This window comes from Camelina sativa, chromosome 9, assembly GCF_030686135.1.
Source record: "Camelina sativa cultivar CO46 ecotype springtype chromosome 9, ASM3068613v1".
Classification (NCBI taxonomy): Eukaryota; Viridiplantae; Streptophyta; class Magnoliopsida; order Brassicales; family Brassicaceae; genus Camelina; species Camelina sativa.
The window spans coordinates 31,547,779-31,574,797 of NC_141888.1; the positions used below are offsets into that span (position 1 = coordinate 31,547,779).

General features: G+C 33.9%; 3 protein-coding genes and 2 pseudogenes across 4 annotated transcripts; all 5 read left to right on the forward strand.

The window, feature by feature from the left end:
• The first annotated feature begins 709 nt into the window (after nt 1-709).
• LOC104712199 (uncharacterized) lies at nt 710-3,007 on the forward strand. Of its 2 annotated transcripts, XM_010429039.2 has the most exons (8): nt 710-977; nt 1,140-1,233; nt 1,332-1,399; nt 1,650-1,722; nt 1,978-2,093; nt 2,186-2,287; nt 2,428-2,527; nt 2,702-3,007. In XM_010429039.2, the coding sequence occupies exons 2-8, from the start codon at nt 1,147-1,149 to the stop codon at nt 2,876-2,878; spliced, it is 723 nt and encodes a 240-aa protein (XP_010427341.1). In that variant the 5' UTR covers nt 710-977; nt 1,140-1,146; the 3' UTR covers nt 2,879-3,007. The 2 variants fall into 2 exon arrangements, with proteins under 2 accessions (XP_010427341.1, XP_019084889.1); XM_019229344.2 differs by lacking the exon at nt 710-977 and having other exon boundaries at nt 1,008-1,233.
• A 118-nt stretch (nt 3,008-3,125) lies between these two features.
• LOC104712200 (uncharacterized protein At2g39795, mitochondrial-like) lies at nt 3,126-4,408 on the forward strand. Its single transcript, XM_010429040.3, has 3 exons — nt 3,126-3,453; nt 3,685-4,052; nt 4,139-4,408. Exons 1-3 carry the CDS (start codon nt 3,193-3,195, stop codon nt 4,296-4,298), a joined length of 789 nt encoding a protein of 262 aa, XP_010427342.1. The 5' UTR covers nt 3,126-3,192; the 3' UTR covers nt 4,299-4,408.
• A 6,355-nt stretch (nt 4,409-10,763) lies between these two features.
• On the forward strand, nt 10,764-11,733 carry LOC104715686 (nematode resistance protein-like HSPRO1 pseudogene; annotated as a pseudogene).
• Nucleotides 11,734-20,847: 9,114 nt separating this feature from the next.
• On the forward strand, nt 20,848-22,469 carry LOC104712201 (pyruvate kinase, cytosolic isozyme pseudogene; annotated as a pseudogene).
• Nucleotides 22,470-26,055: 3,586 nt separating this feature from the next.
• On the forward strand, nt 26,056-27,019 carry LOC109126479 (uncharacterized). The gene is made up of 4 exons (XM_019230051.2): nt 26,056-26,157; nt 26,239-26,309; nt 26,583-26,682; nt 26,855-27,019. The coding sequence occupies exons 1-4, from the start codon at nt 26,074-26,076 to the stop codon at nt 26,993-26,995; spliced, it is 396 nt and encodes a 131-aa protein (XP_019085596.1). The 5' UTR covers nt 26,056-26,073; the 3' UTR covers nt 26,996-27,019.

A 27,019-nucleotide genomic window follows, 5' to 3' on the forward strand; every position in this document is an offset into this window, starting at 1 on the left:
GCTCTTCTTGTCCATGGTACACCGGGGACACAACTTTTACTTCCTAATACTTGTAAATAGATCACCTATGTGTGCAGTAGATGCAATCAGGTGATAGCCGCTCTTTTGACAGAGCAGAGCAGTGTTGAGTGGGCTGGATCCTTTTTTAGTTGCAAGTAGAGCGCATCAGAGTAGAGGAAATGGGGATTTTCGTGCAGCAAGTTTTATAATTACTCTATTCAATAAGAATACATCTCTTCCGTTTTGATGTTATTGACAAAACTATCCTGTAACACAACATTTACACAAATTTTGATTTGGTGTAACTTCAATTAACAGTGTAGCAGACTAGCAGTCCAGAAATATAACTATACCTTGCAGACACACAACTTTATGGTTAAAAAACGCCGAGTACTTTATCTTGTCATTAATTTTTCCAACTATAAGAGTCAATGTCATCATACATACACAAAACCAAAGTCTATTTTGACATAAAATAGTTGGCCGTATGCATTATATTTTTTTAGTAGACCTTCTTCGAACTATATGCTATATGTTACAACATTTACAAATTAAAAAGAGCCTATTTCTTGTTTCATTGTTTCTAGATCCGGCAGTCCGATCGATCTCTTCTGGTGAGCAGTCACTAGCCATACGTACGCATCAAATAAAGATAATTGACGATCTCTTATTTTTTTTATTGTAAAACATTCTAAATTTTTTTAATTGTATTTGATTTTGGCCATAAATTATTAGTGTGATTCATATTCAGTTTTGATGTGATTCGTTTCCATATTATGTAAACCATAATATATAATTGCATAATTCGGTTATAACTATTAAACCATCGGTTTAGATGATTCGGTTATTTTTTGCACAGAGACTTCTTCTCCTTCTTCGTCTCGACAAGGACCACCACACAAAAAAAAAAAAAAAAAAAAAAACTCCGGTTACCTTTTTTTACACCGGCTTCACCTGACGACGGTAGATGACAAAAGGTGATTTGAAATCTGACGTTTCGATTGAATTCCCAAATCGTGATTCAATGATTGATCTGTTATTTTGCGTTTCTTAAATTCTCGATTTGGGTTTTTTTTTCTTTTTTCTTTTCCCGATTGATACTGTTACTAGTCTCTGTGTTTCGATTCCTCTATGTTCAGGTATTTGATGATGGGGATAAGTAAAACAGAGATCAATTTCCTGAGATTGCTTTCGGCTGCACCTAATCAGCAAAATCAGTCGAAGCTTATGCATGTACGTTTCGTTGGATCTTCTTCATGTGTTGTAAAAAGTATTATCGTTTTCGTGCTTATTCTATTGATGTTGATGTGATGAATACAAATCTACTGTAGTATGTTGCTACATTGAGGGAACTATTAGAACAACTCTCGGAAGAGAAGACCCCTGAAGGGCTTCCCAGGTTGGTTACTTACTTACCCCCTCTCTTTTATTGATTCATCATTCAAAGATTCCTGCTTTGGTGTTTGATTGTTGAGAAGATCTATATATCTTTCTAGGATTAAGGGTTTGAGACTTGAACTCAATTACTTTGTGTTATAGTTGTTCCAAAGTTTATGTTTTTTTTTTTTGGTGGAGATGCTCTTTCACAATACCATTGGCGACCATTATGAGAGTGTGCTTATTTTTTCTCCTTTGATCTCTTTGTCCAGAGTTACAAAGACTAAGGTTAATGAGTACTATGAGAAGATTGAAGCTGTTGCTTCCAAGATAGTTTCTCAAGTGGTAAGTCACATGAACTAGAAAGGGACTGTTTTTTTTCACTTGTATAGCTATGACGTTAGGAGCAACGGGTTAGAACTTTGAACCATTGTTTACTTGATGCATTTGGTCTGAGGAATTGTTTTCCCACTTGGGTTAGTTACAGGAACGCACATTTTTAGTTTTTTCCTGCGTAGAACCATTGTTTGGTTGCAAGAATGTTAAGTTTTAATTATGTAACTAATACCAAATTATTGGATTTTGCCAAATTAATAACAGCCTGACACAGAGGTATCTGATGAACCCTTTGGAAAAGATTCGACTAGTGGAAGCTCACCGAAAATAGAAGATGATCCTCGAAGTCCCACTTCTCCACAGCTGAGAAGAAGAATAGTGTAAGTGGAATACTAGATTCACATGCCTTCTCAACTTGTAATTTATTAATTTTATTTCCTTGAGTACTTATCAGCTTCCTTGATTGAGGTAGGCCTGCAAGTTCCAAGGACCAAAGTTTTGATGCTGCTGATGCTGATTCATCAAAACCAGTAAAACTAGACACCGCAGCTCAAGCGCACATTGAGAAGCACAGGTAGTTTCATAGATCACCAAGAAGAACTAGGAACTCATTTCTATCTCTGCACATTATCGCAAAGAGTAAAGCTGTACTCTTTTGAATCAAACGTGAATTTGCCACTTGATGTTCACGTTGGTGATTCATTTTAATGACAGAAAACTTCAAGAGGATCTAACAGATGAAATGGTGGGACTTGCAAGACAACTCAAGGAGAGAAGCCAAGCGATAAGCCAATCTGTGCAAAATACCGAGAAGGTGAGATATTAACCATTTCCTCACAATATACCCATTATACATACTATTATCAACAACAACAATGGGATAAGAGAAGAATATGTATTTTGGTTCACATATTCTTTTTGAACTGGCTTCATTGGTCCTAACAATTTTTCTTTCTTTCTTTTTTTTTGGTGGATTCATTAACAAAAGATACTTGACTCTACCGAGGAGGCCATTGAGCAAAGCTTAGCGAGCACAGGACACGCGACAACAAGAGCGACGAAGATATATTCACAAAGCTCAAAGACAAGTTGCTTCCAATGGCTATTGATTTTCGCCATGACCTGTGTGTTCATAATGGTTGTCCTGTTGATCCGAGTCACATAGAAAAATGGTTAAACCAAATTAGTGAAACTTTCCATTTCAGTTTGTTAAAAAGTTATGTCGACTTGTGTAAATTCTGAGTTTTGGTATAATGTGAAATGAAACCAGCATAGAGCAGACCTTGATTTTGAAGAGATATTTGGTTTACAATTTGAGAAATTAAAATATATCATAATTTGACCGGTTTGGATGATAGACCGTTACGGTTTGGTTAGTGTAGTTCATCTTCTTCGCAACACTTAAAAAGTTAAAACCCTAAGTGAAATTGCCAAAAACCCTGAAAGAGTCCATTTCTAGTAAATCAATCAATTCGCGCAATGGGTTTCGCTTTGTGCATTCGCAGATCAGCTTCTACTTTGGCTTCCGTGTGCGGTCGTGTAGCTCGAGCTCAGGCCGTCTCCGTCTCCGTCATCGTTAATCGCTCGTCTCTTATTCACAAGTCATCTCTGTTTCGTCCTTTCGTCTCTCCTGGGTTCCCTTATTCGACGGCCACTGAGCGATTAAAGTCCGATCAGACGCTTCTTCAAGTAATTGACTCCGAGATCAACGATTCTTTCAAAGCGGATGATGATGATGTGGTAATACCTCCTCTCTATAACACTTAGTTCCTGGAGAAAAAAAATCACGAATTTGTAGTTATAGTCTTGATTTCTGATAAACTGATTATGTGAGTTTGCTTTACCCAATAAAGAAAGCCAGCCACTCTTTATAGATGTTGTGTTAGCATGAATGAACCTGATTTGATTTCTTGATTTTAAAGTTTTTTGAAAGAGACTACATGCATGATTCTGGTTATGTGTTTCTTTAAGGAGGAGTATGATGAGAGTAAAGATGTCTCTAGTGGCTTTCCTTTCATAATCGAAGATAATCCTGGACACAGGACTGTGACTTTGACTAGAGAATACAATGAAGAGAAGATGAAAGTGGAAGTAAGCATGCCTGGTCTTGCCATGGATGAAAATGAAGATGATTTGGATGACAATGAAGATGGTGGTCATGAGAAAGCGAATGAAACAAGCATTCCACTAGTTGTCACTGTGACCAAGAAGAGTGGACTCAGCCTAGAGTTTAGCTGCACCGCTTTCCCTGATGAGGTTGTCATTGATGGTTTGTCTGTGAAGCGGCCAGAGGATTCTTCTTCTGAAGAACAGTTGGCTTATGATGGCCCAGATTTTCAGTAAGCAACATATATCCCATCTTTTTTTAACCATATAATAACCCAAAAAATAACTCAAAATGTTCTTTCTTTCTTTTGCTTTGCAGGGAGTTGGATGAGAATATGCGCAAGTCGTTCCACAAGTTTCTAGAGACCAGAGGAATCAACGCAAGCACAACGGATTTCTTGTATGAGTTCATGATGGATAAAGATAGCAGAGAGTACAAACTATGGTTGAAGAAGCTCAAAAACTTTGTCCAAGAATGAAAACCCACTAAAGATGAGCAAGAGCAAGATGGTTTTATGGTTGCAGATTTTATTTGTAATGACTTTTGAGTTTACAGTGGGGTTTTGAATGTGAAATTCGAATTTGATAATCATAGTTAACAACCATAGATTATTAGAGAATCATAAACTTCTTTTGCATGGAAGTTAGACCATAGATTATAACGAGATAACGTACGTACCGGGTTTCTCAAAGAAGGCAGACCGATACAGCTAAACCAAAGGTCAAGAGATCACAATCTCAGTTGATTACAAAAAGGTCAAGAGATCACAATGGCAGTTGATTACAAAAAATTAGAAGGAGATTCAAACATTAACTCCATGTCTTACAAGAAACTCGCAAAGGATTTCAAACCAGGCGGCGTGATCTCTTTTGACAATTTTTTTATTGTCGAAGACCGCCTGAACCGGTACAAGAAAACCAGGAAATTGACTGGTAAGGAAACTCTTTCAATACGACGCAGTTTTCTTTTCCTTATATCTAAATAACCCTATATTTTAATTGATACCAAATTGATATATTTCTCTTTTAATTTTATTAGTAAGATGTCCTCCTCCTAAAACATACTTAATTAAGATCATGACATTTACTTCATGGAGCAACAATATATAGCATATCATGATTCATATCATATGGAACTCTATTATCTAAGTAAAATAATTATTTGAATCTCATAACAAAAGTCTAAACTTGTCATTGCGAATCTTTTAAAAGTAATTTAAATTCGATTAACTAAAGATGTTAAAATGAATAATTGACTCATGAATTCAATCACTTTATATGATGATTCACATCTAAAGAAATAAAGGTTCACAGTTTGTGTAAAATGGTCAAATGACTAATTCTAAGGTAAATCTATTACCAAGTACCAAAATGTTTAGACACAACCACAATCCTAACAAAAATTGCTTTCAGTTTTAGTAATTAAAAATTATTATTTTTGTATTAAAAGTAAAACAACACTTTAAATAATTCTTTTTAGTATAGTTGCATTTTAAGGCAATAACAAATTGAACTGTATAATGACAGGAAGAAGAGGGCTATATCACATACAATTTGCATTCAAAATCGAAGATAATATAATAATTGATCTGAGAGAAAGGTGAGCAAATAATACGAGAATCTAGCCTTAAATGGCGCTTTTTATCTTAAACTGGTAGGACATTGGAAATTGTTTGCTTCCTCCCGGCTCCGATCCTAAAGATATAGGACGAGCTATTAAAGCTTTCATGGAATCAAAAGGATTTTTGGGTCCGATGGTACTGAATGTTGTGGCTGCAGCGAAGGACACTATACTTGAAGCAACACAACATATGTTCAACGAGATAACTAGTGGTGTTAACTTCTATCATTTGATTAACCAAAGTAAGCCACCAAATCATGTTTTTTTTTTTTTTCGAACTTCGTGAAAAACTCAATTATATTTCTCAGTTTTTTACACTATAAGAAAACAGCCTATCTCGACAAATTTCTGAGCTACTTAACATCGTCGGAATTCTCTGGTCAGAAACCAACATTCGTCGGAAAATCATAGGAAATTATTGAAGAATATATCTTTTTGGAAACTAATCGGAAATATTAGTCGAAAATTGGTCGGAAAATTTCTGACTAATTCCCGACGAAAGTTCATATAGTAGTCAGAAATTGGCCAGAAATTTCCGACCATTTTTTGATAATTTTATTAATTAAATAAAAATATTTCATACCAACTTTCCATGGTTTTTATATTTTTATAAAAAATCAAAAAGTAAGAGTATTAAATTTAAATTTCAAATAACCAAATATTTATTATCTTCAAATGAGAAAAAAAATCAGTTAGTAAAAAATGAATTAATAGCTTTGCATGAATTAAAATAAAAATTGAAAAAAGGAAAAAATGATGAAATTTTGAAAATTAAAAAATTATTTTCAAAGTAGAGAAGAAGATGTTAATAGAACTTGAGTTTGATGTGTTTTAGATTGTGAAAGGGGTGAGTATTCATTAGGTATATATAGGAAAAAAATCCGACTAAATTTTTGTTGAAAATTGGTCAGAAATCTCAAAAGCATTATTTGAATTTACAAAAGCGAGAACATATAAAATCATAAAATTTCCGACAACTTTCCGGCCATCCTATATATTTCTGCTGAATTTTTGACCATCATATATTTTTTGACTAATTTCTGACCAAATATTATTGAAAAAACTAAATATATAATTAAATTAGACCGACTAATTTCTGACCAAATATAATTTAAAAATAAGAATAAAAATATAATTTAATAATTAAATTGTTGGTTGGACATCTATCAGAAATTTCCGACTAATTCCCAACCAATACAATAAAAATATAATTAAATAACTAAATTTTTGGTCAGAAATTGGTAGGAAATTTACCAATTTTTTTTGTTTTTTTTTAAAATCTAAAAATTAAAAAATTGTTGTTTTCTACAAATTTCTGACAACCACAAAGTTTGCTACCAATTTTTGTAGCTAATTTCCGACTACTTTTTTTTGTTCAAATTTTTTTAAAAATATCCGACTAATTTCCGACTAACATAATTTTGTTGGAAATTTGTCATAAACTGGTCAGAAAATGGTTGGATATTTTTAGACCATCGGATTGGTCGGAAATAGTGGTCGAGAATTAGACTTTTTTCTTGTAGTGTTAAAAGCATGCACTTACGCGCTCCGGCTACATACCAATCGGATAGCAGAGATTCCTATTGCTATTCTATGGTCTTATCTGTCTAAATAACTTTACTTTTCATATGAAACAAGAGCCATTGCCATGCATGTAACAACTAATATATATGAGTCTGTATGTTGGAAATAGAAAAGAACTATTGCCAAAACCAAAAAGAGAAAAGGAAATTAGCTAAAACATCAAACGGAAAAGGGCTATGGCTGGAGCGCATCAGCAACAAGAAGTGGAGTTCAGGAACATGAAATGGAAGTTCAGGAACATGAAGTGGAAGTTCAGGAACATGAACAAGAAACGGGTGAAGGAGTGCAGAAAGTAGAGAGTGTGGAGGGCTACAACACTCAAATCCTTACCCTATTGGCGAACAGGTACAAAGCTTTTGAAGGTCTCTTCAGTAGTTTTTGTAATTAGTTGAACAAAACACTCAAATCCTTACCCTATTAGCGAACATGTACAAAAGTTTTGAAGACATTTGTATGTTCAGTAGTATTTGTAATTAGTTGAACAAGAAATGGGTGAAGGTGTGCAGAAAGTAGAGAGTGTGGAGGGCTACAACACCCAAATCCTTACCCTATTGGCGAAAAGGTACAATACTATATAATATAGCATATCATGATTCATATCATATGGAACTCTATTATCTAAGTAAAATAATTATTTGAATTTCATAACAAAAGTCTAAACTTGTCATTGCATATCTTTCATAAGTAATATAGAATTCGATTAACTAAAGATGTTAAAATGAATAACTGACTCATGAATTCATTCACTTTATATGATGATTCACATCCAAAGAAATAAAGGTTCACAGTTTGTGCAAAATGGTCAAATGACTAATTCTAAAGTAAATTTATTACCGAGTACCAAAATGTTTAGACACAACCACAATCTATAACATAAATTGCTTTCAATTTTAGTAATTAAAAATTATTATTTTTGTATTAAAAGTAAAACAACACTTTAAATAATTCTTTTTAGTATATTTGCATTTTAAGACAATAACAAACTGAACTGTATAATGGAAGGAAGAAGAGGGTTATATCACATACAATTTGCATTCAAAATCGAAGATAATATAATAATAGATATGAGAGAAAGGTGAGCGAATAATTCAAGAATCTATTCTTAAACGGCGCTCTTTATCTTAAACTGGTGGGACATTGGAAATTGTTTGCTTCTTCCCGGCTCCGATCCTAGGGATATAGGACGAGCTATTAAAGCTTTCATGGAATCCAAAGGATTTTTGGGTCCAATGGTACTGAATGTTATGGCTGCAGCGAAGGACACTATACCTGAAGCAACACAACAGATGTTCAACGAGATAACCAGTGGTGTTAACTTCTATCATTTGATTAACCAGAGTAAGCCACCAAATCTTAATCTTGTTTTTTTTTTTCGAACTTCGTGAAAAACTCAATTTTATTTCTCAGTTTTTTACACTATAAGAAAACAGCCTATTTCGACAAATTTCTGAGCTACTTAGCATCGTCATAATTATCTGGTCGGAAACCAACATTCATCGGAAAATCATAGGAAATTATTGACGAATATATTTTGTCGGAAAATCATCGGAAATATTAGTCAGAAATTGGTCGGAAAATTTATGACTAATTCCCGACGAAAGTTCATATAGTAGTCAGAAATTTCCGACCATTTTTTGACAATTTTATTAATTCAATAAAAATATTTTAAAAAATATTTCAGACCAACTTCCTATGGTATTTATATTTTTATAAAAATCAAAAAGTAAGAATATTAAATTTAAATTTCAAATAACTTAATATTTATTATCTTCAAATGAGAAAAAAATTCAGTTAGTAAAAAATGAATTAATAGATTTGCATGAATTAAAATAAAAATTGAAAAAAATTAAAATATTATTTTCAAAGTAGAGAAGAAGATGTTAAAAGAAAATGAGTTTGATGTGTTTTAGATTGTGAAAGGGGTGAGTACTCATTAGGTATATATATAGGAAAAAATCCGACTAAATTTTTGTTGAAAATTGGTGAGAAATTTCAAAAGCATTAAATTCTAATTATTTGAATTTAAAAAATGAGGAACATATAAAATCATAAAATTTCCGACAACTTTCCGACCATCCTATATATTTCCAATAGATTTTAGACCATCATATATTTTTTGACTAATTTTTGACCAAATATTATTGAAGAAAACCTATTGCTATTCTATGGTCTTTTCTGTCTAAATAACTTTTTACTTTTCATATGAAACAGGAGCTGAAGATGATGTTTGTGACTATGAAATAATGCGCCAAATTAATTCTTGGGTTGAGAGGAACCATCCTCCTGCAGTCATCATGATCATTAGTGGAAATCATGGATTTGTAAGTCTGGTGAAGTATCTGAACAGTTTGGGATACACAACAGTGGTGGTCTGTCGTAATACTGCAGATTCAGCGGCACTACAGGCTGTAGCTAAGCATGTGTTCTACTGGCCCATAACAACTGAAGGTTAGAAGAAGTGATTTGTTAGGGAAGACATAACTGAAGGTTTGAAGAAGAAGTGATTTGTTAGCAAGACATAGCTGAAGGTTTGAATAAGAAGTGATTTGTTAAGAGTCTTAGTTGTTATATGAGTCTGTGTGTTATTAGTTGTTATATGAGTCTGTCTTAAGAGTCTGTTAGTTGTTATGTGTTTCTTAAGCAGTTTAGTCTGTTTCTGTAAGGCTTATATATATATGCAAAGCCATTGCCTACATTATGAATATAAATCAGTTTTTTGTTCATTGCCTAAATTATGAATACAAAATGTAAGGCTTATCACTTTTATTCAAAGTGGTATCAGAGGTACGAATGGGAGATGGTTATGAAACTATCTCTGACGGTATCAGAGCTTCTGGTGTGCTGCCTGTAATAAACACTTGATTTTCTTATCAAGTCCAGATATTGGTAAGATGTGTGGTTGGGGTTATGGAGGAGAAGCACAGCTTGGATTGGGATCCCGTGTACGCTTAGTCTCCTCTCCTCATCCTATTCCATGCATATTGAGCCTTCTCACCTTTTCTGGTGTAAACATGATTTACAATGCAGCCGAGTTCTTGGAAGTGGAAGGCGACACAGTGCTCTGATCACAAGTATTCTTTTTACATTGCTTTGTGGTTAGTCATCTATTTGATGAGTGAAAACAATGTGATTCAACCTTGTATCAAAAATCTTTATACTCTGAAACCATTTTTTTTTGGAAATTTTGATTTGCTTTCTGCACTACGTTTTAGTTTAAGGTTCACTAGTTTCAAGGCTGTCTTAGAGTCCTTCATAATAACACTATGAACAAACCCCCAAGATTTCTCGACCCTTTGATCTGATGACATAAATTTTTTCAGAGGAACAAAGTTGTAACTAGTCTTTTGTGGACAGGTACTTACATTTGGTTGGGGGCTTTATGGACAGGTGAGCATGACAGATCCTTTGGTTTTCGTTATTAAATCATATGCGTTGAGAGATTTTTGATTTTGGCTGAACCAACATGTATGTGGGTTTGGGCTAATAAAATGTTTTGGTAAGCTAATCATCATTGTGTTAAACTGAACTAGTGGGGAGCTTGTCTAAATGATACTATATTAAACATAAGATAAGGCTGCAAAGGATAAATGGCATGCTATGCATCTGCAACTAAAATTTGCACTTTGTTCTGTTATGTGGGTCTGTGGATTTAATTTTGGATCTTCTTTTTGCGCTCTCCAAGTGTGGCCAAGGGAGCACAGTTGATGAACAAAGTCCAACATGTGTGTCATCTCTCAACATGATGGATTTACAGAGGAGGAAGATGTTATCTCTCAACAAGCTCCACGTCACCATTCCGGAGCCATGTAAGCTCCCCTCCGTGTCCTTACCAATCTCCTCCTCTTCCTCTGCCGCTTGCTCTGCCTACGAGCTTTACCTCCGTTTGCCTGAATTCAGAAGCCTCTGGTCCTCTCTCGACTACCCTCGCTGGATCTCTGAGCCGGTTCTCAAACCATCTCTTCAAGCTCTTGAGATCACTTTCCGTTTAATCCTCACCGTTGCTTCTGACACACGTCCTTTCATAAACCGCCGCCGAGTGGATCCGACGGTTGGATTCGCTTTGCCACGAGCCAGATCAAAATCGTGGTGGCTGTTCCGGTTAATAATGGCTGGAGCTCGTTGAGCTTGGTCTTGGAGATGGCCACGTGTCGTACATCGGAGAGCATTGGACAGAAGATCTTTTCTACGATATATCGAGAATGAGATGCGTTGGTGCAAGTATACTCTCGGTTTAGGAGAACCAAACCTAGCCGGAAAACCGTATCTCCGGTACGACGCCGTTTGTTGCCTGGAGGAGCTACGCACCCTCAAGAACATACTCCGATCACATCGAGAACCAAATGCTCTACGCTATTAATTATCAGATTCTTGAATCGTGGATTTACGTTTTTGTGAATCTTTTAAACCGAATCGGTAAATATCGATCGAGGATCGTAGAGGGAAACTTGGAAAAAGCTTCTTCTGACGTGTACTTGCTGGAGAGAATCTGGAATCTTCTGGCAGAGATCGAAGATTTACACATACTGATGGATCCTGAAGATTTCTTGAACGTGAAGAAACAGTTATTGGGAGTGTCTGTTTTTAGTTATTGGGACTTTGGGAGAGTAATCACATCATTCATTATGCTGCTAGTTTTTGATGTGATTCATAAAATTACTCATATGCAAAAGAAGGCTCATGGATTATCTAGGTGGTGGATGGAACAATGATTTCTGGTGATTAGGCTCTTAAGATTTTGACAATGGAAATATTACTTGGTGGACAAGCAAGCAAGCAACCAATATGGAACTCTTAGATCAAAAAACGAAGATAGTTTGTACTCGGACCTGTTTCAAGATCGGTGGAGATCTTCTCAAGGCTACGGTATGAACGTAGCCTGATTCAATTTCTCCCATGGCTCTCACTCGTGCCATCAAGAAACTCTCGATAAGAATCGCCATGGACAAAGTTGGTATTCTATACTCAACACAAAGGTACGTACAAACATCGTTTTTGCTATATTTTTCAACTTCTCTTTACACATTACTTTGAGAATCGAATCGATGGGAGTATTTGAATTTTAACTCTGTTTAATTTTTTTTTTTACAAGGTCCTGCCTGAGATACGTACGTACCGGGTTTCTCAAAGAAGGCAGACCGATACAGCTGAACCAAAGGTCAAGAGATCACAATCTCAGTTGATTATAGAAAATTAAAAGGAGATTCAAACGTTAACTCCATGTCTTACAAGAAACTCGCAGAGGATTTCATACCTAGTGGCATGATCTCTTTTGACAATTTTTATATTGTCGAAGACCGCCTGAACCGGTATGTGAAAACCAGGAAATTGACCAAGACACTGATAAGGAAACTCTTTCAATACGACGTAGTTTGCATTTCCTTATATTTAAATAACCATATACAGTATTTTAATTAATGTTTTAGTGAACGACTTTAGTTTGGGACTTTGGGTTGTTGTTGTTATTATTTTCGAGAAGACTTGTTGTTTTGGAGCTTAATTTAAATGATTGGTCATTTTTTAACAATAAAAATGGCATGGAATTGTTGATTGAAATTAACTTATTTTAATAACTATTAAAAAATTTGAAGAAAGTAAATAAATGGCATTTCGATAAATTCTCTATGTTGAGCAGTGAGTACACATGGATGCATAGACCTCAGAAATCAACAAAGATGAAAGCAAAATTTCAGATTAGATTCTCAAATTATTCGCTCACCTATCTCTCATATTTAATATTATATTATTTTTGAATTTAAATGCAAATTGTATATGATATAATTATTTTCTTCCTTTCATTATACAGTTCAGTTTGTTATTGTCTTAAACTACAAATGTATTAAAATATATATATTTAAAGTGTTGTTTTACATTTAATACAAAAGTAATAATTTTTAATTACTAAAACTGAAAGCAATTTATGTCATGGATTGTGGTTGTGTCTAAACATTTTGGTAATTGGTAATATATTTACCTTAGAATTAGTCATTTGACCATTTTGCACAAACTGTGAACCTTTATTTCTTTCAATATATTATGATGGATGTGAATCATCATATAAATTGATTGAATTTTATGAGTCAATTATTCATTTAACATCTTTAGTTAATCAAATTTAAATTACTTTTGAAAGATACACAATGACAACTTTAGACTTTTGTTATGAAATTAAAATAATTACTAGGATTTAACTCGTGGTACACCATAAAATAAGTTTTTAATTATATATATAATAATAGTATAATACTAAATTATTACAGTTTTCTAATTTAATATTAGTGTTATAAAATTTAATTTTAACATGTCTTAGAAACCGGTTAAACATCTAAAGATTATTCAGTATTAGAATTATACATTTACAATTCAAGCTTGGAGATGAGATTAACAGTTCTATTTTACACATCCTACGAAAAATACTAAAAACAGTTTTTCATTAATATATTTTATCTCGTCACATTTAAGTATATACATTTTTATCAAATTAAAAATTATAATTACCTCATAATAAAATAGAACTTTTATAACTAAAGAAGGTTTATAAATCATAATAAATATCAAAATTATTGTAAGAAGTTATTAAGGTTTCCACATAATTATAACATAAATTTAGAAAACGAACGTTAATGAGTACATCTATAATATGAAAGTTGGCTAACTCTCTCCCTCAGCATGTCACCTCAACATTTTAGAGTAACCATGAGCTGACACGTACTTTAAAAACACCTAGCCAATCAAAATATAACAATTAAAACAGATCAGATTTTTGAACCAATGTTAATTATTCTCGGTTCAACGTCACTTTCTCTCTACTCTTAAGTATCTCTACTCTTAAGTATCTGGCAGACCGAATCAAAAAAAAAAAAAAGTCTCGCTCTTCTTCTTCTTCTTCTTCTTCTTCTTCTTCTTCTTCTTCTTCTTCTTCTTCTTCTTCAACCCATAGAGAGAGAGAGAGAGTAGCAGCTGATGTGTTCACGTTGTAACAGACACTCCAGATATCACCACCAACATATCCTTTATAATTGTCTCAAGCTAGAGCGTAATTGTAATGGATTTGCCACAATTTTCACCCAAAGTAGAAATGCAATACATTTGGAGAGTTAGACTCTCTCTCTCATCTCCTCTTTCTCTCTTCTTCGGATATCTCTCTTTGATTCTAATTTACAATTTTCTATCCCAAAACCAGAGAGGAAGTTTTTGATATGGAGGTAATATGAGTAGAAGCAAAACCAAATATGTCTATTTTCAAGTTAGTTTCGGCGACCAAAGATTTTCGCCCAACTCACAAACTTGGTGAAGATGGATTTGGACCGTCTTCAAGGTAACCTCAATTTTGACATGCCCGATCTTAAAGTTTTCTCTTTTAAGTGTATCTTTGACCATTTTGTTGTTTGTAAGTTCTTTGTGTGTGGTTTGTATTGTATTGATTCAATCTCATTTCCTACATTCTGTCTGAGGATTTTTGTGTAGCAACTCTTAGTACAATAGTTTGATCCAGATTATTAGATATGATGCATGGGTTGAACATTGCTATGGTATGTTACAATTGAGGTTCTTTAAGAGTTTATGATTAGGGTGTATGCAGGTGCCTCATCGCATATTATAAGCAATCTCACTTTCTCAATCTAAAGTCAAATTAATAACAAAACACAAAAAATCTCACAAATCTTTTCAAAAGCCTCTCGATGTTGGTCCGGCTTAAGGGGGTGGCAGGAGGGGCAAAATCCAAGGTTTCACATCAAAATTTAGAAAAAACCTTTGAATAGCGGGGACCAAAAAAAAATTGTGAAAGAGGTCTAAAAAATTTAGTTCACCTAGGGTCTAAAAAATATTGAGACGGGATGTTGGTTAGTGAAGTTTGTTTATTTCCGTGAGGACTCTTGCTTATTATTTTCAATTGGATTATACTTTTTCAGATTATGTAATTTTGCATTTGGGTGTTTTTTTTATTCTGTTTTTTTTTTTAATTTCAGATAATTTGATGATGGTTGGACATTACTGGATTTGGAATTATAAGCTCCCACCCAATTCCACCTTGAAGACCTTGATCAAAAATACACTTGATTCTATCTGCTACGACTTTAGTCACGAACCAAGCCGTAAGTGTTTATTTATAAACATACTAATTATAAGTCACAAAGAAAGTTATATTGACCAGTTTAGAGTTCGATTATGACATAGTTTTGTTCTTTTGTTTAATGGTCTCTTAGAGTCTTAGTTATGTTCTTTTGTTTAATGGTCTATTAGAGTCTTAGTTATATGTAACTTATTAATCCAACTATTTGATTGGTTTCTATCTCTAAATTTCACTGCGTGAGCTTGATGTACCTGGAGAAATATATGAAAGAAAGACATACCCATTTGAATTTTCGAGCGTTGAGATGCCATATAAGTTTTTTGTATTTTCTTATTTAAGTTGTTTTGAAATTAAAGGTAAAACTAGTTTTAATTATTATAAAACCTATATGACCAAACCTAAAAGAAAGAAATATATATAGACATTTTTCTTTAAAAAGGTCATGATTTTTCCAATTCTCCCATAAAAATTTGACTAATCTATACTATGAAAGATGGTCAACTCTCTCCATTTGAGTGACACGTTAGGAGTGAAGAGAGTGCCACCTGTCTATTCTCATTAAAAGTAACCATACCTAAACTTAAAAGGAATATGAAACATCTTTAGTTTTTTTTTTAATATCACAAGCAGTTTCAATATTTACATAAAAACTTTAGAGAGGCTTAGAACATGTCTCAGAAAAATAGATGCATCACCAAAAGACAAAATGACATCGGGAGTGACTTAAAGAGCCACTTCTTCCTCTTGGCGTAAACCATGAGTCTATATATGGTTTAGACGTTACAATTTTGTCAGTAGTTTGAAGAGTTGCAACAGTGATAGAGATATTGGTTAATATTGTAAATAAATTAATGAACCCCATAAATAAATTTATTCATATAAAGAAGATTGGGGTTTTGTTCACTATCAAATGGAAGATAGTTGAATAAAACTATAGAATGTTGATTTAGAAAAATATAGAGACAAAGAGGAAGATAGTTGAAAAAATTCATGACTGTTGGTTTTCATATTCTAATATTTAGAAGTTGTCAAAAAGAAAACTGAATGAAATTTTTATTAAAAACCAACTTCTAGAGTTATATTTAAGAAATTGAAGAGCTAACATAAAAGGAAGATGTCTATCTTAATTATATCTATTAAAGAGTTAGTCAAGCTGCAATTCTTGATAAAAGAAAATGTTAGTGTTTCATAGTATCTAGTTGAAAAGTTTAAGTATGAATATATCTAAATACTTAAGTTTTTTTTGAATGAATCTAAAATTCATTCAACCAAAAAACTCTTTGTTACAAAATATACATCCTTAGATCAAATTTTCATTTAAAATATATATATTTTTGAAGTTTTAGAAAAAATGTAGAATGTTTAAATCTTTCAAAACAAAGTTATTCATGCATGTATCTAATAATTCAATTACAAAATGAGAAAACTTATGTGAAGTATAAAAACAATCAACGTCAAAATATATTTTTCAAGATTTGCATAATTTTTTTTAAAAAACAAAGATAAACTGTGAAGTGACCTTAGTGCAGTAGCAGGAGGTAAGTCCATTTGTAGAAGGCACCATCACCCCGGGATCGAGTCCCAGTTCCTACAAATGTAGGAATTTCGCTAATAGACCGGCCAGTTGTGGCTCAATGGTTGACAAAAAAAAAAACAAAGATAAATTCTACATAAAAAATAAATTAGCAGCAAAAAAATTTTAAAAACGGTAAATCATAAGTCCGCGTATAGTGTGGGTATTTATCTAGTACGTTATAAAACCTGTCAACATAGTGTTCACAACAAAATAACCCAAACCAAAAACTAAAACCGGAGATGGTTTAAAAAGAAAAAAAAACACTAAACTACAGTATGTCGAAAACGTTTTCTTGTGTTTATCACAAATATAAAACCATGCATCTCTAAAATATTGTCTAGATGATACAAACCAACAAAAAAAGAAGTTAATAAACTAGCAAAATCATTATTATTTTATTTTGGAATGAACAGGGCCTTGAAGTACAAAAAAATATCTATTGTCTTTAAATTTCTACACTAACTAATTCATCCTATATATTTTTCAATTTATTTTGTATTTATAGAGATATTTGGAGAAATTATTGATATGAATGAAATTTAGTGAGAAAAAACAATTCATGCAATATATCAAATATCAAAGCTAGTGGGATATATAGGTTAGGGATCTCAGGTTAGTTATGTTATGGTAAAATTAATCTTATAACATGGTTTAACAAAAGCTCTTTAATCCTATAAATTTTTTTTCCCATTTAGTCAAACTATCATTGACTGTAGTTTAAACATGGTGAAGAAGCCCACGCCTATATAATTTTTGGTTATTTTAATAATTAAACCACCGGTTTGGACGATTTTGATTTTGAGCATATTGGTTATTAATAATTAAACCACCGGTTTGGACGATTGGTTTCAACTCAAAGATTCAATTAGATTCCAAAATCGTGATTGATCTTAGATTCTGGAGCTGTTTTTTTTTTTAATTCATTCTGTTTTTTTTCGTCTCTTTGCTTGGATCTGAGTATTTGATTATATAATTGCTGTTGTAAGATCAGATAATTGATTATTGAAGATGGGAATGAGCAAGGATGAGATGAAGAGGGAGCGTATTCTGCTGGGGGTGGAACAAATACGGACATGTGAAAAAGAGAAGACCATATGTTGTTTCTGAAAATGTATGTTTTGTCGTGCCATTGATGTATGCAACTATTGACGTAGTTGTGTTTTGTCTGAAACAGTTGGGTCTAGGAGATGTGATTAACAGGAATGCACCTGCAAAGATTCCTTGCTTCCCCCAAAACATACCGTGCTTCTAGGCAACTCCACTCTTTGAACACATGACACATCCCAATTTTTGTTAGCCTTTTAATTAAAGCAAAAGTCAGATTTGTGTATGACCCTTTTCCTTTTTTGTGGTTCCTTTGTCAAGCGTTTAACCTTTTCTAATATACACGTAGACCTTTAGTATAGCATTGTACATACACAAGTCAGGCTTCATTTGTTAATTCTATGAGGAAATGAATGCTTAGCTTTTTACCCATCCAACTTAGTATTATTCCATAATAGAAAGTTGTACACGAGCATGATGGCCTGTGCGAGATTTTTCACCAATATATCAAAAGCTTGGTGGAAATGTGCTATTATGTCCGAATCCTTTACCAAAAATTCAAACCTTAGATGAAATTCCTTGGAGTAAAAAACAAGGGCCATGCATGTGTACTCTTCTTCTTCTTCTTCTTAAGTCTTGCAGATGCTCATTCGGTCAGCATCTCCTTCATCAGCTTCTTCTTCTTCTTCTTCAACTTCTTCCTTCACTTTATTAGCCTCAACCAAAGTCTGTAAATTAGCATCATGCTTTATGTTTCACATTTTGGAGTCTAGTCAAAACATATTTCATTAACAAAGTTGAGATATTAAAACTTGCCATTGGAGTAGGTGGTATTATTGTGCTTGCTTTTCTCCTCCTTTTCTCCTTTTCTGGCAAGGAAAAACTTTTTGGTTAAGCTTTTCTTCAACTAAGTAACAAACTCTCTTGCTTACTCAATAAAATTCAAATTCATATATATAAAAAAAAAAAAAAAAAACTTTGCCTTTGGTGGCTCCATCACCATGGTAGTTGCAGTCTTGGGATGAGAATCAAGGGAAGCCTGATCGGGGGGTAAATGTGTGAAAAAGCAGCTTCCTAGTTGGATATGTTTTTCACCCTTGAGATGAAGACTGAAACTTTCAAAGGTTTGGGCATCAAAACCGCATAAACAGCAATTGAACGGGGAATATTCACGACTGGATTCACTGCATGACTTCTCCAGAGTAACACTGCACTTCTCCAGAGTAAACTGTCTTCCTCTTCTTATCTCAAGGGTAGACTCTGAATCCCTTGCACCTGTTAAAAAAAAGACAGCAGCCAACTGGTTGAGAAAGATAGCTTAATTAAAAAATTTGCCGGTTAATTCTTCAACTAGAGAGGACAGACAGAAACACACCTTCAATTAGTTGAAACCATCCATCATTTTCCGGAACAATGTTGTATCCCTCCTCATCTGTTGAGTGAAAATCAGTACCAAACATGTCCTCAGTGGCTTCGGGAAGATTTATGAGCATTATTGTTGCCGGAGGTGGATTATCCATTCTCCATGCCAAGACATGGGAGTACATGTGTGGATTAGCTATTTCAGTAAAGGAAATAAATAGTAAAGGGGCAAAGTATATGATGGAGAAGAAGAAAAGATATAGAGAAGAAGAAGATTAACCAACCACGAAAGGAGCAGTTAAGAATGATTCCGGTGGAAGAGAGTGCTCGAAGTACATGTTCTGGGGTTTGGTGTAGGTCGCCATAGGCAGAAATAGTGACAGGACGACCAGTCACCAGAGTAACCTAAATTCTCCAACGCCCGTTCTATACACTCACGGATCCGACCAGCATCATACCCACTAGGAACCGGAAACTCGTTTATGTTCCACCACACCGACGTTTTAGCCTCCCCTTCCTCCTTGCTTACCTCCTTCTTGGGAAGCATCATGGGAGCCCGAAACATCATCATCTTCTACTTATTTAAAAGTTCAAGACTTTCTAGCTTCTACCTAAAAAAAACTTCCAATCAGGTTCAAAAAGTTTGAGAAAAGAAATCTCAATACGTAGCACTCAATGATACCCAAAACCTATGGGCCTAGGTTGACTGACACCCGCGCGGGGTTGTTTTTAGAAAGTAACAAATCAAAGTCACTGGCTAATCAAACTAAAAAGGATGGTGTCAAAAATAAAGTCATGAAACTTTTAAATTTCGGTTTAAACATTGTTTTCTGGTCGCATAATAATAAAGTTTGGTTATTGACTAATGGTTTGATATAATATAGCTAGTTGTAGGATAATAGAGTTTTTTGGTAACAGTATTGTTGCTTCTCTTATAATACTACAAGGGAGAAAAGTAGATTAAAACCACTAACTTGTCTTTTATAAGGATTAAGACCATATATAGAACAAAACAAACCTTTTAAATCTATAATTATGTATATTAGAATTTAGAATATAGTCTGAAAGTTACGAAGTATAGTAGATGATGCTGATGCATGTGTTAGGTTTTGTTGGAAAAAAATCGTTTGCTCAAGGACCAATCATTTCCTCAGGCCTGGTAGGGAACATTAATGGACTAATTATCATCCCACCAGATTGATGCTGATGAAAGAGAGATGACAGTGGAAGACCAACTTATTCCTTCCTATTTGAACCGCCATAGAAAAGGTTAAGCTCTAGAAAAGAGTTTTTCATAGCCGTCGAATCCGTTTAAATCAAAAAATTTAAACACCTTTTGACTTGTTATTTGGCTTAAGATTTGGTTTATGACTTGTTCTGTTACGAAGATCAAAAACATGTTTATAAAACAGTTCAATAATTTTTTTTAGATAATTGCAAATATCCATAATAGATAAAGTATGACATACTAATTTATGGCTCAAAAATTGAAAATTTATGGCTCAAAAATTGAAAATTTATGGCTCAATTGAAAATTTATTACATAGTTTATGGCTCAAAAATTGAAAATTTCTAATTGAACAGTATTCATTTATCTTTTAATGTTTTCCTCAAAAATATTTCGAAATAGAAAAGAACTATTTGCCAAAACCAAAAGGAGAAAAGGAAATTAAGTAATTAACTAAAACATAGAAAGGAAAAAATCGAGAAAAAGTAGTACTATTCCAAATCAGAAAAGGAAAAATTCGAACATGTAACATAACGCAAAATTGGAAATTCGCAAATCGCTTCTTCTATATATACCCGTGACCTCGTTGATCATAATATTCATCAAGCAAACTCACAATTTCCAACTCTCTTTTAATCTTTTTTCTCTGCGATCTTTCGAAAGTTTTCAACTTCCTTCCACAATGGAGATGTTACTTGGTGGACAAGCAACCAAAGGAGCTCTTCGTTCAAAGACGAAGATAGTTTGTACTCTTGGACCGGCATCAAGATCGGTGGAGATGATTGAGAAGCTTCTCAAGGCCGGTATGAACGTTGCCCGGTTCAATTTCTCCCATGGTTCTCACTCGTACCATCAAGAGACTCTCGATAATCTCCGAACCGCCATGGCCAACACTGGTATTATCTGCGCTGTCATGCTCGACACAAAGGGTCCTGAGATTCGAACCGGGTTTCTCAAAGAAGGCAAACCGGTACAGCTAAAGCAAGGTCAAGAGATCACAATCTCAACTGATTACAACATAGAAGGAGACTCAAACCTTATCTCCATGAGCTACAAGAAACTTGCAGAGGATCTCAAACCCTGTGATGTGGTTCTTTGTTCAGACGGCACAATCTCTATGACTGTCTTGTCCTGTGACAAGACTCTCGGTCTTGTCCATTGCCGGTGCGAGAACTCTGCGGTTCTTGGAGAAAGAAAAAACGTTAACCTCCCTGGAATTGTGGTTGATCTCCCAACGCTCACTGCGAAAGACAAAGAGGACATCATGCAATGGGGAGTTCCGAACAAAATCGACATCATCGCTCTTTCTTTTGTTCGTAAAGGATCTGACCTAATCGAAGTCAGGGAGTTACTTGGCGAGCACTCAAAGAACATCATGCTCATGTCAAAGGTGGAGAATCAAGAAGGAGTTATGAATTTGGAGAGTATTCTAGCTAATACTGATGCCTTCATGGTGGCTAGAGGAGATCTTGGGATGGAGATTCCGATCGAGAAGATGTTTCTTGCTCAGAAAACAATGATCAAGATGGCTAATGCTCTTGGGAAACCAATAGTCACAGCCACACAGATGCTTGAATCCATGACAGTGTCTCCTCGTCCGACTAGAGCTGAAGCCACCGACGTTGCGAACGCTGTTATTGACGGGACAGATTGTGTCATGCTTAGCGGAGAAACCGCTGCTGGAGCTCACCCTGAGGCAGCCGTGTTAACAATGTCAAGGATCTGTAAAGAAGCAGAGGAATTCATCGATTACGACACTCTTTACAAGAAAACCCTAGGAATCGTCTCGTTACCTTTATCACCAATCGAGAGCTTAGCTGCTTCCGCCGTTTCCACAGCCAGGAGTGTTTTTGCTTCGGCTATCATCGTCCTCACCAAGAAAGGTTACATGGCTGAGCTTGTGGCTAAATATAGGCCAAGCGTTCCTATTGTGTCGGTGGTTGTGCCGGAGGGAGATGACTTCGAGGTGGCTCATGTGGCGAGACGTGGTTTGATTTACCGTGGGATTATTCCGGTGGTGGCGGCGGGATCTTCGACGGAGGAAACGATAAGATTCGCTATTGGATACGCGAAGACGAAGGGGATCTGCAAGACTGGAGATTCGATTGTGGTTTTGCACAAGATCGATGGCTCCTCTGTTGTGAAGATAATGAGCGTGGAGTAATTAGTTTCTACGTGGGCCAATTTTGCAATTTAAAATTCTATTGTTGTCAAAAATAAAGTCATGAAACTTTTAATTTCGGTTTAAACATTGTTTTGTGATCGCATAATAATAAAATTTTGTTATTGACTAATGGTTTTATTGATATAATATAGTTGTAGGATACTAAGTTTTTTTTTGGTAATAGTTTTAATGCTTCTCTTATAATAACCACAAGGGAAAAGTAGATTATCCGGTTTATGGAAAAATAAAACACACAACACACAACTCACAGATATTACACTAATTCAATAAAATATGCAAACAAAGTAAATGATTTCTATTTATATGGAGGCTTAATTATCACTCTCTTGCCAAGCTGATGATCGAGTTTTTCGAAGCTTTGCTAAGAGTGTTTAAAAGCCGCTATTTTAGTAAGTCATACCTCAGTGCCCCTTTAGGGTCTCGACCTTCCGTATTCATGCATCCCATAAATTATGCAACAAGGTGCTAGAGCTCTAATTGGAAATGGGGACAGCATCGACGTTTTGAAACCAGTTGCCTTCAAAATATATAAGGGTTTCCGTGAATTTATCTTAATTCTTGTAGATCTCGATCGTGAAACTAGGACATATGTTCATATAAATGTATAAGGTTCCGGAACATGGGGTTGGGGTTGCAGCCCAAATTTATTAAAATCTTCTCTTGAGATATGTACTAATATATGCTTTGTGACATTTTTAGGTAACCAATAAGCCAAATATCCTTACACAAAACATTTAATAATGCATAGAGTATATACGTCATGAGACGAATGTGTGACATCAACTTACGTGCTTGTTATCCACACACACAAAAAAAAACTTATGTGTGTGGATGTGCACGTCAGCACGTGTATAAAATGGGATTTCTGTTGAACAGTCGACAATACAATTTAACTTTCTCAATTAGTATATTGTATTTCACTTTAGCAAATTATCGCAGATCAGAGACGATGAATAAATTTTCTGGTGTAACGCGGTGCACAGTAAAAAGAAACCATACCACCACGTGTAATCATCAAAACGGTTCCTGTTAGGTTCGTAGCCACGATCACGACGTTTTCCCGATTTCATGTGACGTGGCTCCTAAGCGGGTCCCACCTAAGGTTTTTTTTTCAGATTATTTTTGTTTTATCAGATAATTTTTACATATATGTTTGGTTTCTAAGAAATGACTTCTTTTTTGGTTCATCTGAATTTTTAATTATTGAACTTGTTTTGGAATCGAAGAACAACACAGATCCCAAACATAGCTTATTTTGTAGAACGGTTGAAGAAATAAAGCTAAAATTAACATAATGGCGACAATATATATATGTCATCTGAATTGTGTAATGAATCCAACTCAATTATGGAGACTTTAGAATCCAATTCATTCTATTTTAAGCCGAAATAACATTTTCAAAGTACATAAAGTAATCATTAATATTCAGAAATACAAAAATTTGAGAAAGATGCTACTATATATATCATTCATCACCAATGTAAAACAAAAATATTTAATTATAAGTTTGATATAATATTTAAGTCAATAATTTTTGTTTTTTCCTTTGGTATGTTACAACAAATTACAGTTTTGTTGTAGGCTAGATGATGATTCTCAACTCAACTACATTGCCATGTGTAAAAGCATACTGCAAAGTATGTGCTATTACCAATTTTCCGTAGAGAATAATGCTGATCTTGGGCCTCATAGTTCTTAATTGCATACACAGTCAAGGTAGCTGTACTTTGAGAGAGATAATTAAAATTATAATCATACAATTTTCACAGAGGAACATATTTACTAGTTATATCATCTGCAATCGCCTGAATCTCAAGACGTTCTACGATGGTTGCTGAAAATTGTATGATTATAATTTTCATACCGTGATGGTTGATGACAATGCAAAACAAATTAGCTACTAAATGATTATAAGTTGATAAATTTACACCTATTTTACACTTTCAATTCCTTCCAAAAATTTCTTTCTTATTTGTTTATGAAAAGAACTAATGTTTATTAGACAAAAAATACATATATATATATATATATATATTTATATATGTATATTTATATATGTATATTTAAATTCATATTTTCTTTATATAAGACTAATCATGTCTTTCGAATTTTAGTTTAGTTTCTCAACTATATTTTTCAGAAAATAATGGAAAATTGGAGTTTTAATATCTCAAAATTGGGATTTTCATCCTAAAATAAAACTGAATTAATTATTGGCATGAAAATTGTTTGGATGGATGAAAAAGTATTAAATGAAAACCAAATATATATTTATTTGTTTTGTTCTTATTAAGTCAATTTCGAACATATTTGAGGACATACATTACTTCTTTTATGTTATATGCCACACCATATTTGTTAAATTAAGCGGAACTGTTTTGAGGGTACACATATTTGTTAAACTTCATGTCATATCTTTATCAATGTTCACTAGTTCTTAAAAAATAAATTGATTATCCAACATTTGTTATATGGCTTAGAAGTTGAATTATGAATAATTAATAATTAAACCACCGGTTTGGACGATTTCATTTACTCAAAATATAATTATGGATATATTTGATTCTACATGTCTTTAAATTTCTACATAAACGAATTCATCCTATGCTTCAATTTATTTTGTTTTTGCAGATATTATTGGTATGAATAAATACTGATATAAAATTGTTCAGAATATGTCAATGAATATATAAAAGTTAAATATTCATAAAAATATTTAAATAATTAGTTAGTTATGGTAAACTTATTCTTATAAAAATGGTTAAATAAAGCTCTTCAATTCAATAATTTGTATTCCAGTCAATGTTCAAGAAAGTGCTAGGCGGTATGTGGGCGGTGACCCAGCGCCTAGCGCCTAGAACGACTAGTCGGAATTTAAACGTTTTTAGGCGGTTTAGGCGTTTACATTAAAAAAATGTTATATATATGATATTATATACAAAATTATGTAAAACATATGTTAGAATAAATAAATAGTAATAAATTATAAACCAAAATTAGTTAAAAATACATTTATTTAATTTAAATTAATAACATATGAACATTTATAAATATGTATATGAATATAAAACTTAAAATTTTAAATATATTTAGTTAAAAATAAAAAATATATATTAAAATAATATTATATAATTTTTATGCGGTCTAAGCGGTCGTCTAGGCGTCTGCTGAGCGCCTAGCGCCTAGACGGCGCCTAGACGGCCGCCTAGACCGCTTTCTTGAACACTGATTCCAGTTAATCAAACAATCAATTGAATGGAATGGAATGGACCTAGTCCACGCTAATTAATTTGGTTATTTTAATAATTAAACCACCGGTTTGGACGATTTTGATTTTGAGCATATAATTTTGGGTTATTTTTAATTAAACCACCGGTTTGTACGAGTCATCCATCCTCTGGTGAGAGAACTTTTACGCCGGGAAATCAATTTAAAAATCTGAAGAACGTGACGGAATTTGATCTATTTCCTCTCCAATCTAAAAAAGGTCCTCTGTTTCGTTTCCTGAAATTAGTATTTGATTCATTCTGTTTTTACTTCGTATCTTTGCTTTGATCTGATTATTTCATTACTGTTGTCAGATATGGGAATGAGCAAAACGGAGATCAATTTGCGGAGATTGCTTTCCGTTGCACCTAATCAGCAAAATCAGTCAAAGCTTATTCATGTATGTATGTACGTCCTCCTTTTGGATCTTCTTCTTTGAAGCTTAGAGGTAAATTATTATTTTGATGTTCATGTTTAGCAGTATGTTGCTACTTTGAGGGAACTATTAGAACAACTCTCCCAAGAGAAGACGACACCTCCATGCCTTCCCAGGTGAGGTGAGGTTTACTTAACTTTCTTTTATTTGATTCAGCATTGCTATTTAGAAATCTTTCAGTTGAATTCTTGATTTGATTTTAAAAGATTTCTGCTTTGGTATTCTAATGTCGTGAAGAGCTGTTATATCTCTTTCTAGGAACTTAATTCATCAGTCTATACACTTTCCTTGTTATAACAAAAGCTATCGCTATGAGTAAAGCTGTACTCCTTTGAATTCAAGTTGAATTTGCCACTTCATGTTCTCGTTGGTGATTCATTTATTGACAGAAAGCTTCAAGAGGATCTAGCCGATGAAATGGTGGGACTTGCAAGACAACTCAAGGAGACAAATCAAGCGATAAGCCAATCTGTGCAAAATACAGAAAAGGTCGTCACATGCTAACCATTTCCTTCACAGTACCCATTTATGCATACTATTATCATCAACAGCAATGGGATAAGAGAAGAATCTATATTTTGGTTCATATGTTTTTTTAACTTGCTTCATTGGTCCTAACATTTGTTCCTTCTTTCTTTTGTTGTGGTTTCATTAACAAAAGATACTTGACTCTACCGAGGAGGCCATTGAGCAAAGCTTAGCGAGCACAGGACACGCGACAACAAGAGCGACGAAGATATATTCACAAAGCTCAAAGACAAGTTGCTTCCAGTGGCTCTTGATCTTCGCCATGACATGTTAGAAAATGATTCAGAATGTAAACCAA